Consider the following 16,383-nt stretch of genomic DNA (forward strand, 5'->3'; position numbering starts at 1 on the left):
GTGACTACCGCACTCCACGTCAGCTCCCACAACTAACATTATTAATGCCATTAAACATAACTCTGGAAAAGAATACAAGGTCTAGATGGAAATGTTATTATGAGACACCTGATCAGATGCAGAGAGCGACTGTGCAGAATGACTTGTTACCAAAACGTACCTGCACAGCTGCATATATTTTTAAAAAATGCAACAAACTTTCATTTTGGTTGTTCAACACACACAAGGCTGATTTTAAGACATTTTTCAATTTGTTCTTTTTTAAATGTCTTATTTTGCAGTTCTTGTAATATAGCATGTAGAGCTGCAAGATTTATCAGTTAGTTGATTGACAGGAAATTAATCCGAATTTTATGTCATGTCAAGTAATTTTTCAAGGAAAAATTCCAAACATTTAATCGTTCCAGCATCTGAAATGTGAGAATTTGCTGCTTTTGTCTTTAGAATATAGTTTAACTGAATTTCTCTGTCTTTAAGACAAACAAGACATGTATTAACATAACCTCAATTATGGCAAATTTGGTGCTATTTTCTGGTGTTTTACAGACAAAGTGATTACTCAAGAAACTCAACAATAGTGAAATGCTGATGCAATGATTTTTGAATCTTTAAAACAACAACCTTTCTTTTATTCTAACTATTTCAAGCTAAAACTGCCAGCAACTTGGTTTCAAGTAAACATAAGTTGTTATGTTTTCAAAGTGTCGTAACTAATTTATCAGACTTTGTTCATGAAACAACACTGATGGAATGATTAAGATTTTCTTGATAAGAAAGTAAGAATATAATAGAAGTAAGTTGCCATGTGTATTTGAGTTTCTACAATAATCAGCTTTATCAATTACAAAACTCAAATCTCTGAAAGGACACTTCAGGCCTGTGATGAAGTATCGGGTCAAAGCTAGCTGTGAGCTAACTATGATCATCAGCTCCTCTCTGAGTGAGGTTGGATGGTTGCCTACTAAGAAATTATCAGCCCATATCACACTACTTCTAGATAGGATCTCACACTGAAACGCCCACATAATGATCCCATAAAAGTGCTAGCAGAGGGAGCGTGGGTAGCTCTACATTGGACATAGATTTGGCGGCTAGCCTGTTGTCAGCCATTTCATCAGATCTCCACAGGAAGACTTGGTCAACCTATCAAGAAGTGTCTGCATCATGTCTACATGTTATGACTACTCAATTATCTGCTTATTTCACGGCACATGATCACAATCCGCAGCTGAATCTCTATTCAACAATGACAGAAGAGTCCGAGTAGAGCTGTTGGTGCTTGCGTCCAGCTCTCTATTTTTTGACCCCTGCTTTTTTTATCTCTCATAAATCCCCTTATGTAACCCTAACCTTCACAATAAGATTATATTATACTGCTGCTATGAACTCAAAATGTTACATCATCTGAAATCGATATGAACACATTGCTGATAAGCTTTAATATGAATCACAGGAGAGCGCAGTCCATCTTAAAAGGCTTTTTTTTTCTTTCTTTTTTTTTTTTGAAGTGGAAAGCAAATACTGAAAAGCCAGTTTCTTTGAAGCGCACACTGGCCCAGGTTCCAGCCTAGTGAAGGAATTATTCAATGTGCTGCGAAGGCAATGCTTGTGGTGAGCTCACAGTCCTCTGCATCATGCGTAGACCTCCTCATCTGTGCGTGGAGAGCGCAGGCTGGAGCACTTACATAACCCAGTTAAAATATACCCCAGTCACATGTAACGTTCAGCCCTGCAGATAGATATCCCACTGTCGCTTGAGCTGCTCTGGCAGCCGTTCAGACATTAGAGAGTATAAACACACACACACACACATACACATACACACACAGAGCCATAAAAGATTTGACAGTGATTCGCTGCCAGACATTCTCAACTGCCTGCATGTGAACTGAACTGTCTGTGTGGAAAATGGTCAGGGAGCTTTCTCTCGGAGTGAAGTGCATGTGACTGACTGGAGCTGGATCGGGAAGAAGCCACAAAGGGAGAGGGAGGGTACATGACGGGGTGTCGGAAGTCCAACCCTTTAAAGTCACGAAGAAAAAATGCGCCCAGTATCACTTCTCCTCTGACTACATAACCTCCAACACCAACTCTCAATGCTATTGGCTGAGCCTTGCCACACACACAACTGGCATTTTTTTCCCACACTGCTGCAGCATGCCCACACTACGTGCAGTCACATTTGTGGTGTGTGGGCGGGGTTAACTCGGCGGAACTAACATTTACTGTAACAGGATGACATATCTGGAGGAGTAAGCTACAATGGTGTGAAGTGGGGGACGTGTTCTCTAACCAAGATTAACAAGAGTTGCAGGATCCAGACTCAGGGAAGCTTTGCCCAAATAATGCAAGAAAAACAGATTCAGTCCATGGTGATTTTTTTTTGTGTGGCTGTAATGTGGAACATGTGGGGATCATTATGAAAACAAGATCATGTTTTCTGTGCTGAAAACTTGGAGCATGAGATCCAAGCTACAAAATTCTATTTCAACTAGATTTGATTGCTGAATGCAATAAGGTTTAAATCCTTTGTAGAGGTAGATATGCTCAATTTATTTTAAATGACAAGAAGCGATTTGAAGCAGCTGGTCCAGGATCTTGCAAACTTCACAGGAAAAAGTTATGTAATCTTGTTATTTCAAAGCTATGAATCGCTGAAATGACTGAATATTCTACATCAACATCATCTCCTGTGGCCAGCTGGTCTTTAAAGGTCTGATCCACACTGTCATGGCTCACCTGTTTGTGTTTATGTTCCCTGCAGCGGCTTTAGTTGTCGTTAACACAGTCATGAACATTCCTGTCGGTCTTCTCCTCCCTCCAAGCTCAAACCAAAACCCGTGCCTGGGTAACACTCCGACTATTAGTGGTGAGCAGTCATAATGTGAGCAATGCTGTGGAGAGCCCACTGATTGGTGTCCCAATTTAGAGACACACTGCCCGGTATACAGCCTGCACACACACGCACACGCACACGCACACACACACACACACGCGTGTCACCATAGGTCCAGATTTGGGTACAGGACAGCATTTGGCCCAGAGCCAGGGTACACCGAGCTGAGTCATATGCACAGCTCATGCACAGCATGGGACAGCTGCTAGTAAGACAAGACACACACAAACGTGTTCCCCTGCCAACAGCACCCAAACACTCTCACATATACACCCGTATCTACTTGCAGCATACTTGCAGGTAAGAACAGGTTCTCTCACTACACAGCATCCAAAACAAGGGTCAGTTGAGGCTATCATAAAGCCCTCCACACGCCAGCGAATGTTTTCAATAGACTGGCTATTGCATTAGGCACGTCACCAGGTCCGAAAATGAGAAACACATTTTGCAGTGTCTCATACAATAAATTGTACACACATGCATGAAAAAGCCCCAGAGGGCCACAGGGCTTCCAAACTTTCTCAAACCATAGGGTGAGGTTTGGCAATGATGAGCACTCACGCACACGTGCTGTGTTTTTCTACAAGGGAGCGTTAGGACAGATGTTTAGTGTATGCCTTATAATAAAGTGGGAGTGAGTCTCTGATTTGGCTTTTATTTTTTATGAATGAGAGCCGGAGACATCCAGTCTCAGTGGGATACAGAATCAGCCAGCCTCTTTGACAAATTGAAAATCACAGTGCCAGTTTGTGCCGTGTGACTCATCTTGGATCCTGACAGGAGAATGCTCAGATAAAAGAGTTCCCTTTGCGAGGAGAGATCGCAAATTGCTGCTGTTGGTCTTTATGTGGATGACAAATTGCAGCGCAACAGAATGGAGCCGGATTATTGTGATTGCAGAAACTCTCCTGGAGATTACACGGATGATTTACTGAAATATTCAGAAGAATCTGCGCTTTAACTCTGAGAAACACTTAAAAAAAACAAAAAACATTGAAGTAGCTGGTTAAATCAGTTGCTTATATAAATACAGACACTGTTTTCTCTACGGTTTAGCTGCTGTGTGTACAGTTTAAAGTGCTGCATGCATGTGCCTGAAATATCTCTTTGATCCCAGAAAAAAAAAAGAAAAAAAATGTAAATGTCTGTTTCCTGTGCTTTGAAGTGGATGTGATGTATTCCACAGTGACAGGGAAGCCTTGAAGACAAAAAAGGGAAATGAGTTTGCTGGGAAGCTGTAGGAAGCTCTTGGTCGTCACAAAGTCTGGGGTCACTGGAGGACCTGGGCCGGGGGAGCAGAAGGACAGGACAGGAGAGTTTACTGAATGTTTAAAAGATTGAAGCGGCTTACTGGACAATTAAAAGTCAACATTTAGTGACCCACTGTGCCAGAGGGCCTGTCAACTCAACTGGCTTTATGGGTGCTCGGGTGTATGCGGTGCACATTCCTCACAGCAGGATGTGAATAAAGCACAGCAGCAAAGTGTAAACCCACGGTTAGGACACTGGGTTGCCGGTGCCCTTGCCTGGCCTGCTCCTCGCTTTGACAGCTGCACATAAAACAAAAGTAGCCACATACGCTCCTCTATGATCACTTGACCATAAAATGTCCTTACAATCTAATTACCATGGCACAAGCTCATTATAGAACGCACAGGAGACACTCCAAGAAGTCCTTCTGCGTTTTCTGTCAGGCAGATTTGCACCCAGTTGTTAAAGCAGTCTGGGCAGCGGTCTTCTGGCTCTGTAAACAACTCACAGCGCCTCTTCACATGTGACCTGCTCATTCTAGAGAAGGGAAAGGGAAATGTGTTGTTTAAATTCTGTTTGTCCTCATTATCAATCGATGGGGGATGAGGAGAGGAGAGGAGAGGCTGGTTATGCCTTTGGAGTTTGAGTGGGTGTCTCCAGTGCGCACGTGATCTCGTTTGCTGCGAGAGGGTTCGTGACTCACTGGCTCCGGGCTCAGGATCCTCGTCTGGCTCTGACAGAGTGCTCCTAATCCCACCCTCTCAGGCAGTCAAACAGAGGTCCTGTGAGTCATGCCTTTACCGTCACTGTGTCCAAAAAAACAAAAACAAAAAACACAACCCCCCCCCCAAAAAAAAAAACAAAAACAAAAATGCAGCTTGAAAACCCTGTGCATGTCAAGTGCATTCCCAATTACAACCAGTGCTGCTTGTAATGGGATTTACTCATCAAGGGTTAAAGCCTGGGGCTTTTAAAGATGAACAACATGATGCAATTATTAATTAATTTGATTAGAATTCATCTTAATTTTCTACTTAATCAATCACTCTCAATTTAGAGTCCTCTTATGACTCACATCCATGTAAACTATTTCAGTGGCATATTTACTCAATCACTGTAGTATAATCACAATTTTGAGGTACTTGCACTTTACTGGAGTATTTCCATTTATGCTTCTTCATAATTCAGCTCTTATAAATTTCACAAATATGGTACTTGTTACTTGACTACATTTTTTCCCAATGCTATAGTTACTAGTTACTTTTCAGATAACACATTTTACACACAAAATACAGTATGAAGATTAAATTACCAAAATAAAAAGTCTGTAAAGCAGGTAACTGGTTGGACCAACTGTAACACTGCTGATCACATGAATGTGTCAACAATAATGATCCAGTAATGTAGTAACACTAACAGGGTCAATATGAAATAAATACTTTTACTTTTGATACTTTAAGACATGTTGTTGTTTGCTAAGTATTTTATAGTGTGGCATTGCTATTTTTACTTAGGTAAATAATCTGAATACTTTTCCACTGCTAGTAAAAAATAAATAATAATTATAATAAACTTAAGAAAATGACCGTCTAGACCAGGCAGTCTTTGTTTAAATATAGTCTGCTCAGCTGTCCTTGAGCAAACTCTGTCTATCGCAGTTGTTGCTGAAACTGCTGACTGCGCCTTTACCAGGCTGCTCAGCTTACTGACATGCCACAAGTCAGGCATCATCATCCAGATGATATAATGAGGAAGAATGCCTGTAGAATGACCAAAACTAGCCCATGGTTGACTTTTCGCCCAGCTGCTGAAATGAAACCGATCCGCGTGTCCACGTGTTTGTGTCATTTCCATGTCATTTGCATATGTAAACCGGCCTCGCCTATAGCTCCGCGGCTGCTCTCACAGAACGAGCCGATTTGTCAGCGGCGGCCGATTGAGGAGCAAATGGGAGAGCCGGTGGCCCGTAGTCCCGCCCTCCCAGACACGTTGCCTTGGGAGAAGCAACACGGGCCGATCACTGGCTGTTCTGCCTCACTCACTCACACGCCGCACGTCCAGCACATCAGCTGCTCTCTGCCCCGACAGACCTGCTGGATTTTACCGCTGAACAAAGGAAGCGCACAGGAACCAGCCGCTCCATCCTGGGAAGGTAGGCACCCTCACCGAGGCAAATGTCTCCTTAAAAATCCTCACACCGTCCCGATAAACAGCAGTAACTAAGCGTGTGTGTAGAGAGGAATTTCATTTTTTTTTTTTTTAAATCATCCAGAGGAATTTGAAACAGGCGCGATGATGGGAAATAGGCAGTTATTTCTGTTGAAATATTAATGATGTGACATTACAGTTTAGGCGTGACACTGACGATTACATGTGCCTGCGTTTCCAGTTTTATATAATCTTAACAGTGCATGCTGCCAAATTTACTATGCCTGATGAGGAAGTCTATTGTGTCTGTTACCCTACTGGTTTGAACCCTGCGTTCAGGCGGAAAGATAGATCCGATGACAGGACTTTTTTTAATTAATTTATTTTTGTCTAAGGGACAGATACTGAACCTCTGGATGTGGAAAGTTCACTCATGTAATTCCTTTTTTTTATCACCTTTTTAAGTTAGAGTCTGTATCTGTCATGTTGTGGGCATCTCTATTCAGGTGCCCCACCTACACAGGTAAATGGAGACACGGAGATCATAAAGCCTATCTGGTACGTTAGTGTATTCAAGGGAATAAATAAACATTTGTGTGAATTTGAATCTTTATCAGGAATATACTGAAAGACTGTAGGCCTATGTGGTGCATTCAAAGGCCCAGGACAAGTGAATGGTTTGACAAGTGTGGTATGATGTGTGTGTTGTTTCACTACAGAATCACATCAGTGGGGAAAAAAACTCATGGTACAATATATGCAGCATCTTTTCAGATGTATTGATTATATGTAATGTAATTTTAACTGGGAAGGGAAAGGAGAAGTGGCCGCTCTTTCCCTGATGCTGCACTGATGTGTCTCCTTATAGAGACAGATATGTGACTGAGAAGATCATCTTATTATAGGATATTATAGGATCTAATAAGATGTATTTAGTGTGCAGTAGAATATGAGATTCTACAGAAGTTTGATAACAAACACTTGGAATAAGATAAAAGATTCTTTCTGACTTACCTGGATGTGTGTTACTTAATGCTTGTGTAGTGTTTATATAAGTATAGTCTTTAAATAACCATTTGTAGTTGGATATTAAAGTGCTGAAAAGTAGATTACAGTTACTTGAAATCTCTGTTTCTGAAAATCTCCAATCTTGATACTGTATAAATCCAAGCTCAGGATATTCTGATATATAATGGGCATTTTATCACTGCATAAACCGTCTCTTTGCACATCATTTTATTTTCACTAAAACTGCTCACTTTATTATTATTACCACAATAACCAGCAATCGGACACATCTAAAAAAAAATTTTTTTTTTGTGTGTGTGTGTTCGGTGTTTGTGTAACATTAGAGCATGTAAACCAGTAAATCTCTGCTCCACCCTCCCCTGTAACAATAAGATCAGAAGGTGGTCGTCTTGAGACAAAGAACTAGGGAGCAATTAACTCTCCTACCCTCAAATTTCACAGGAAACAAGAGACAAGCCAGGCGCTAACCATTCAAAGCCCAAAAATAATCTCTGTGCTGAAAATGCTGCTCTCACTTCCTTTATCTTCTAATAACTGAGGAAACATGTTGGAGAGATGCAAAGATCCCACAAGCAATTAAGCATCCATGACGAGCATTTGTGTCGGAGGAGTTTTTATTCACGAGTCCTCATTTTGTGAACAGACAGTACCAGCTTCTCATTTTGTAAAATCCTTTTTTTTTTCTTCTTTTATTCCTCCCACAAATGTCACTTGTGTTGTTGTGAGGTCTGCAGTCTGAGCCACTGGTCGTCATGGTGGAGGACCCCTGCCACCCCCCCACCCCCTCCTCCTCCTCCGATCCCCTTTTGAATAAACAACCTAACAGTGTTTATGAATGAGTGTGGTGGCTGCAGCTGGCAGCTTATAGATAAAATGTCGACATTTGTTCTCGTGTGACGTCATGATGCGGAGAGATTTACAATGACAATAAAAGATTTTTCGTCCTTGAGTGTTGGATAGCCGCGCAGGGTTGTTGTGGACACTGGGGTGTTTGGTGTTTGCTTTTCATGGCGGATAGTTGGTGTTTACTGGCTCAGGTGTTGCAGCTGAAAAACAAACAGGTCATTGTGGCCTCAACAACTTTGCTCTCGCTGCCACCATCTGCTCAGAGCGCTCTGCTGTGACTCTGCCTGTATTCATGTCTGCTTGGTTGGAGGTGCACTGTTTCTTTTTTTTTTTTTTTTTCATCCACACAAACCTCAAGTACATTTCAGCATGTCAATATTTCAAGTACATTTCTTTTTGACTGCTGCTGCATATATTTCAGCTGGTATAGGGCTTGAATCTGTTACTTCTTTCTCTGCAGTTTCTCATCTTCATCACTTTGCTGTCTCCTAACAGTAACAATGACTTTCTCTCTGTCAGGTCAGTGATGGTCAGTGCTAGTTAGAGTCTGCAGCCGAGGATGTCTGCTACAGATTCGGACAACTCCATTGACTGGCTGGCTAGTGACAATGAGGACAATGAGAGCGAATGGGAGTCTGACTGTACCAGAAAGCACAGCCAGACAGAGGCTCCTCCATCCCCCGATGCCCCGCCACACCTGGGCCCATCTGACAGCAGCTGCCGCCGGAGCAGCGAGGTGAAGGAGGGTGACAGTAACTGGAGCGAGGTCAGGGAGGCCTCCAGCCGGGGATCTCCCCCCGGCTGCACAGAGACATATGACAGCGCCATTGGACTGTGTAAAACACAAGGAGAAAAAACGAACGTCAAAAACACTCAGCAAGCACTGAAGAGACCTCACATCTCCACCGAGGAGGAGTGCAAGGAACGGCAGCTCATTTCCAGCGTGTCGGAGAAAGACCGAATTTTTAGCAGAAAGGTGAGCATCCCTGTGACTCATGTCTGTCTGCCACAGGAGGTGGTTGACAGTGTCAGCAAAACTAGAGCATGCCCTCACACCTATATTGACTCCCCTGCTGGTTTTACAGAGTGCATGACATTTCCAGTAAAGATGACCCTGCCCTGTAATTCTTTCGACAGAATTAGTCATGCTTTTCTAAAGAACTACAGTCCTTCTGTCTTAAGTCAAGCACCTTTGATAAACAGAATAATGGGGGGAGTTTGGCTTTGAGCTGCTTTTATGTTGTGAAATGATATGAGCTTTTCGGGCAGTTTTTGAACACACTCTGACAGTGATATCACCTCTTTGTTGTTTTCAGTGCATGGAGCTACAATGCTACATTCATCCACTGTCATTAATCTTGAATGGCCTTCGTTCAGGGAGATACAGAGAACGTAAGTCAGTCATTTCATATCTTTTTCTGTTTTTGTCTCTAGAAAAAATCTCAGTTGATTCCTTCTTTTTCACACCTTTTTTTTTTTTTTTTTTTTTTTTCCCGTGAGCCAACAACATCTCTGTCTGTCTCTCTGTGCTCCTGTGATTCTTGTGTCTCAGAGAAAAACAATAGACTGCATAGACAGAGTGCCGCTCTCTATGGAATTTGTGTCCCCAAGATTTGAGAGTGAGATGTCTGAAACACGTATTGTTGTAGGACTATTAAGTTACCACAAGTATTTCCTGTGTGTGTCCATCTTTTATAATGGAGCTTGTGTTTGGTTATGTTTTTAAGTTTCCCCTTTAAAAAAACTTTTTTTTTTTTTTTTTACCAGTTGAGAATACACAACGTGACATTTCAGACTTCCTTGTAAATTAGCCGCCTGGCAGAGGCTGTCGAGAACATACTGTACCACAGTCTCCACTCTGATAGGTATTATACAGGTCTCTGGAAGATAGTGCCATGTTCAGGCAGGCTCTGAAACTGCTTAGTTTGGGATCTTTGTCAAACCAAAACCTTGTGTGACCCAACACTTCCTGGCCACAGAGGCAGGGAGTCTGTTCCCTCACACACACACATTTCACACCACCCATCTGCTGCACACACTCAGCCCTGCTGTCAACACAGTTCATGTGGCTCATGGACCAACTTTCTTCTTTTCCAGGACTCAGCAGTTTCCAGGAGAGTGTGGCAATGGACAGGATTCAGAGGATCATGGGAGTCCTGCAGAACCCGTGCATGGGGTAAGTGTCCTCAGCATGACCCGCATACTGTTGAGTAGTGAGCGCCATCAGTTACAATCTATACATTTTGAGACGTATGTGTTTTTGCCCAGCTTCTGTTTTTTTACAAATATTTTATTTTGAAATACAAAGCCTTTGTTGCTTCAGATCAGAATCACAGCCACAATACATTCAACCACTATAATACATACAGATACAACTGGTAAAAGTGGCAGTGGCTATCTTTGGGTCAAAGTGGTCTCCAACATGTCCGTGACACATGGTTCACAGCAGGTTGCCCTGCGAGGAGCTGCTACACCCACGCATTAAGGATAAATTTACTGCAGGGATGGCTGGGTCTCACTATAGCTGGGAATCTTGTTAAAAATGTATCAGGCTCCACTGTGGGAGCAGCACACTTGTGTCTGCTTGATTAGCTCTCCACTGGCCAGACGGTATAATGGAGTATGATATCACCCTTTTAAAGGAGACAGTCCTAGTCCCTGTAATATGATCATTTTTAAATGTTTTGATATTTTACATTTGTTTTACAAGATAAAATAGCAAACGACTACCATCCCCAGGAGCTTTAGCATTTGATTTTTTATGCTTAAGCACTAGGATAATGTTGTTGAAATCAATATCATTATATCAGTAAGAATATTTTCTGATAAAAAGTTACATGACAATATATAAAATGAATTAAAGAATTGATGTAAAATAATAATTACTTGACATTTCATTATACAAAATCTGCCATAAAAAATTGATAAATAGATAGATAGAACCAATAGATAAAAACCTAATGCAATTTCATTTACAATGATATAAAAGCAGAAAGTCCTCAAGTTTAAGAAGCTGGAGCCCTCACAAAATATTTATAAGATAGAAATAATCATTTACAAAAATATTTTAGAACGATGGCAAGTAACCATGTCAAGACAATACTATTAAACTGAAAGTCTATAAACGAAATAGCAGCTTCATGTACCACCGAGTCCTGAATGTAAAGCAGCACTTCTGATCAGATACCTGTTTGTGAAGCAAAGTGTGTCCTGCTGGGCTGATAGTCTCTGTGAGGCTCTGCATCGGTGTACCCTACACTGATATACAATACAGCGCTGCTGAGTGTGGCACAAACTGATTGGAGTCCTCACCCGCCAGCTGCTGTGTTCATATGGGAGACAAAGAGTGGGTGTGGCAGCCTCCCTGCAGACAGCCGGGGCCGAGGCTGGAAGGTGGACTACACCCCTCCCTCCCTCTCTCCGTCGCTCCCTGTGCCTGCTCTTGTGCTGCCAGCTGGCAGCCCCAGCAGCGACACAATGGTAGATAGGATCAAAGTGACTTTTTTAGCAGTCACTGTTGCGGATAATCTTTCACATGAATTTAACATGCTCTGAACGGAGTATAGCAGGATGGTCCTGATCATATGACACAGGCTAATCCCCACCCACCATCTGGTTTTGACGGGTGGGCGTTAATAGGAGGTTGCTCTGTGCCCACCTCCGACGAGAACTGCGTCACCACGACTTAGTTTGTTTTCACAAGGACGCTGCTGGAGACCGTTGTGGCTTGGGTGTTTATATTTAGAGGCGAGCAGAACTATTATACATCAGGCCACGTGTGAGCTCAAAACATGTGAGAAATGTACTTAAGAAAATTTCCCCCCCCACACATGGAGTGCAGCCTTTGCTGAGTGAGTGTAAGTGTTTCACGCGCTGTTCAAGATTGCACATTTCCTGTGTGAACTTGATGGAGAGATAAGATTTCTCAGAAGAGGTTGGCAAGATTTTTGGTAGATTACTCAGCTTAATGTATGATTGCTTGAGTAAACATATGTCTGTCTGTCTCTTGTTTCTTTCTCTCTCCTCTTCTCCTTCCTTCCTTTTTACAGGGAGAAATATATTAATATCATTCTTAAAATGGAGCAAATGCTGAAGAGCTGGTTCCCTAATGTAAAACTCCAAGACCAACTTGCCGTCGCGCAGACAGAGGAAGCCGTTCCTACCAAGAAACCGAAGGTAAACTTTTAAAAAAAAAAGAAGAAAAAAAAAGAAAGAAAGAAGCAGAACTGTTGTGTAAGAGCTCTTCAGTTAGACAAGGCCTGCTGCCAAGAACATATGGTGACTATGCAGTGAAGGAGGGACTAAAATATCTATTATTGTTTAATCACAGGTCTGGGACAGGGAAGAGAGGATTAAAATCTATTTTTACTGAGGTATTACTGCAGTCTCAGGTTCACTAGGAACAATGATAGAGGAGAAAAGGTAGTTTTGGAGGAGTGTCCCTACGGGGGATAAGAAAGGTCAAAATAGTCTGGAACATTCCTGTGCATTTAATTGGTGAGGATTTATTTCAGTGGTTAATCCTGACACACCCTCCAATAACCAGGTACCGTTTTAGTTTCAGTCAACACAAAGACGCTATTTTGTCCTTAGGAAAATTAAGTAAGCAAAAGCAGCACAGTAACTTTAAAGCTGCTATAATCAGTATTTTTATATTAACATTGGATGAAATTACTGTTACTAATGTGAAAAAGCGTCGCTCATAGTGATAAATACACAGGGAATTATCATCTAATGTTGCAGTTCATGGATCTGCAGAGCATTTTAGCATTTCTTGGTTATTTGTTTTTGTGCATTTTTCTTATTTTCAGCGCTCACTGTCCGGCACAGTACAGCAGACAGACAAAGTTAGTGACTAGCTACTGAACACAGCGGAGCATGTAGCCGCTAATGAGCCAGATATTATTCTCAGGAGTCGCTACAAGCTAGAAGGAGAGTAAATTTTGGACTTGCGTTTTGCAGGTGGCCATAAACACAGGACCAGATAACACTGATGTTGCTCTGTGTCTGCTGGATTTGTTTGCTAACAAATGAACCATTTTCAAAGGTGATATGTCAGTGTTGTATTTATAGCTTCTAGCACTCGCACTCCCCCCAACCAGCCGCAAAAATCAGTTATTACAAGTCTAAAACCGCAATATGTAGAATTGTGATTGTAACATCTTTCATAGTAATGTGATGGTCTGCTATTTATTTGTATAAAAATTAAAAGGTCCCAGTGAAATTTGGTGCAAAAAGTGTTGCTTTCAACCTGTCCATCACTGTGTTCCCAGGTCAGACAAAAAAAAACATTTTAGGGTTCCTTTAATATCCGACAGGGACATCAGAGGAAAACTAGCTTTTCTTGGCTAACTGACTCATTTACAGTTTTGTTGTTGATCTGTGGGCATTGATCGTGACATAAAATGAAAGAAACTGAACCATATCTCCTTTTTTTCCCCAACAGCTATCTCCAGTGACCACCACTGCAGTCGTGACCCCCGTCACCGTGAGTGACCCTCAGGTCGGCACCAAAGCCCTGAGAGTCACCGACCTCACTCCTGCTGGAGCCTACTCCGCCAATAACCTGAAGTGGCTCCACACGTCACCCATCTGCTCCCCCACAGCAGAGCAGGCCCAGGCTGGCCCCAGGCACCTGCTGTCCCCCAGAGACCTAACCCAGGATAACGCTGTGTCCTCCAGCACAGACACCCACACTAAAACAGACTCGGTGCCCAGAGGCCTTCCGCCAGGCAAAATCAACGCACCCTGTCTAGAGAGGCTCCTTAAGTCAACAGAAAGCATCATCACCCGCAAGGAGACACGGGGTTTGATGGACAGCAGCTGGTCCTAGTCCACACAGAAGGCTGGGTGCCCAGCCTCGCCTTGCCGACCTTGGAGCCAGTCAGCTTGCTTAGCCCATTCCAGCCTTCAGGGGAGACGGGAGCCTTCACAAGGGACGTCACAGATTCCTCTTTAATGTGGGAGGAGTGTCGACGAACATGTACTCTCTGTATGGGAATGTGCCCTCTCTGACATGACAAGTGTCTGCTTTAGTTCCCCTTTGTTGACTTATCTTTTTCTTTTTTCTTTTTTTTCTTTTTTCTTTTTTCTTTTTTCTTTTTTCGTTTGCACTCTTGAATAGCGTGTGCGAGAGTGGGAAGGATAGATTTCACATGCCGTGATCATCAGAGCTAGTGATCTCACAAGTGAATTGTTGCTCGCTGGCTTGTAGATGCAATAATACAGTTTGAGTATCTGTGAAACCGCCATTATTGCCTGAAAGGGAAAGAACGGCAGGAGTAGTTAGCGCTGGAAGGGAGTATTTCAGATATCCAGACATGTCAGTGGTCTACATATTGTTGTGCTGAAAAATGTGGGTGAAATGTGATGTTATTTTCTCCCCCCCCCCCCAAGACTCCAGTTTTAAGTTTATTGATGTGACTGTTACTCATTTGTATACTTTATAAATAAGTCTTTTGGTACAACTGTTCTACCTCAGTGGGCACCACGTCATGGTTATTGAGTAGGAATGTGAACGCTACGCTCAAAGTGTGGACACCTCACCAGATCCGCAGTGAGCCAAACGGCCTCTGACAGCGAGTTCTGCAGTACGAGTCGTCCTGCTTGTGCAAACAGAGGATGCTCTCTCCATGGGGATGCTCTTGTGGCCTGACTGGTGCCATTGTAAAGAATGTCAACTGCAGATTTCTTTTTTTTTTTTTCGAGTCTCCCAGTAGAAGGCAAACAGTGCCTGTAATGTCAAGCTGTGCCTGTAAGCTGGTTTAATAAAGAGAGAGAACCGTTCAGAATACCTGCTTCTCTGTGGGATGTACAAATCAGGAATTCTCACTCTCCTGCCATTTTCCTGTATTGAGTAAATTATTCAGATCTTTGCCAACTACTTTCTGTGGTGGAGTAGAACAATTCTTTTGTTTTTGCCACAGAACTGGACAGTATGCTAGACCAGCAGAGAGGGACAAGGTATTTCTCTGTGTAAATCTTACAGAAAGGTTGTCGATTTACCCTGAAAAGTGGCCTTTATAGTGTGAAATTTTATACTTTCAAAATAAATGTGGTTATATTTGTTTGATGCAAAATGCCTACAGATTGTTTTTATTGTGAGTATTCTTAATACAGGCTGATAGAGGGCACCTTAAATGTCGAGAATCTGCAATTTTAAATCGTCTCAAAAAAGTTAGTGTTTGAGACATTTTCCGCAGTGAATTTGCGACGATTATATTATATATCTCTTTGTTCCAGTGTTCCACGCAGCTCTTTCACCTTTGTGTTGAGTGAAATATTCAGTACCACTTTGCCGTAACATAAAAAGACATAATTTAATGGGTAAGACACAGGGGGAAAGACCAACTGTGTCAGCAAAAGGAATCTATGAAATAGCCTGTTGTAAGTCTCAACCCAGTACCAAAGCTGGCCAATTAAGCTTCAAAGAACCCCAAAGAAAGGGTGCTATCTGATTTATATCGCAGTTAGACCAATTATAGGGCAAGTCGACCGGGATAACTCGAAGGGAGCTTACTTCCTGAAGGAATAATAAGATTTATTGTTGGCATGCAAGATGTAATTTTCAGTACAGTTCTGCTGCAAGTGAAATTTCTACTTTTACAGAAGTGCAGTGAAATTTGCCAGCTCAGTATCACTTCACATTTCTCAGAAAGTGTCGCTGCTCTTGGTAGGTTAGGTTTAGTAAATGCATACAAAGGTCTACTTTCACATACCTGTGGGCAAACCAGGCAGCACAGTTACAACTATGCGACCTGCCTGTACCACACAATGTAGACAATGACGACTCATGGAATGATACTAATAGAGGTAATCATAGATAAATGAGCATCATTTTCAGTTGGAAAAAAAAAATCCCTGGATTGAGTGTAAAATATCAGACAGATTTGAAAATTGTGCAGATTAGCGCTCTGCTGGAGAACAGAAGATTTTGACTGTGCTATACCTATTAGTATTTTTCTAATAGCTGCGGTTAAATCCACCTTCTAAAGAGTTGTGTGATGAGAGACATAATTTTCTACTCCTACTATATGAAACTGCACTATAAACTTTGCTCCTGGGAAATTATAAAACCTTGACTGGCCATAGACACAGATACAGTATTTCTGGCAACTAGATTTGAGATGACTAATGTTTCCAAATCTAAAGCAGAATACTGCCATCTATAGGTGAAAAAGTGAACATCCTGGACTCATCCTATGCTACTCTGC

At 42.2% G+C, this 16,383-nt stretch overlaps 1 protein-coding gene across 1 annotated transcript; it reads left to right on the forward strand.

Annotated features, from left to right (window-relative positions):
• Positions 1-6,150: 6,150 nt before the first annotated feature.
• ciartb (circadian associated repressor of transcription b) lies at positions 6,151-15,249 on the forward strand. The gene is made up of 6 exons (XM_023422611.2): positions 6,151-6,299; positions 8,690-9,146; positions 9,487-9,562; positions 10,268-10,346; positions 12,220-12,346; positions 13,617-15,249. The coding sequence occupies exons 2-6, from the start codon at positions 8,730-8,732 to the stop codon at positions 14,001-14,003; spliced, it is 1,086 nt and encodes a 361-aa protein (XP_023278379.1). The 5' UTR covers positions 6,151-6,299; positions 8,690-8,729; the 3' UTR covers positions 14,004-15,249.
• Positions 15,250-16,383: the final 1,134 nt, after the last annotated feature.

Source organism: Seriola lalandi, unplaced genomic scaffold (genome assembly GCF_002814215.2).
Source record: "Seriola lalandi dorsalis isolate HSWRI2012SDOR001 ecotype SW California unplaced genomic scaffold, Sedor1 jcf7180002054682, whole genome shotgun sequence".
NCBI lineage: Eukaryota > Metazoa > Chordata > Actinopteri > Carangiformes > Carangidae > Seriola > Seriola lalandi.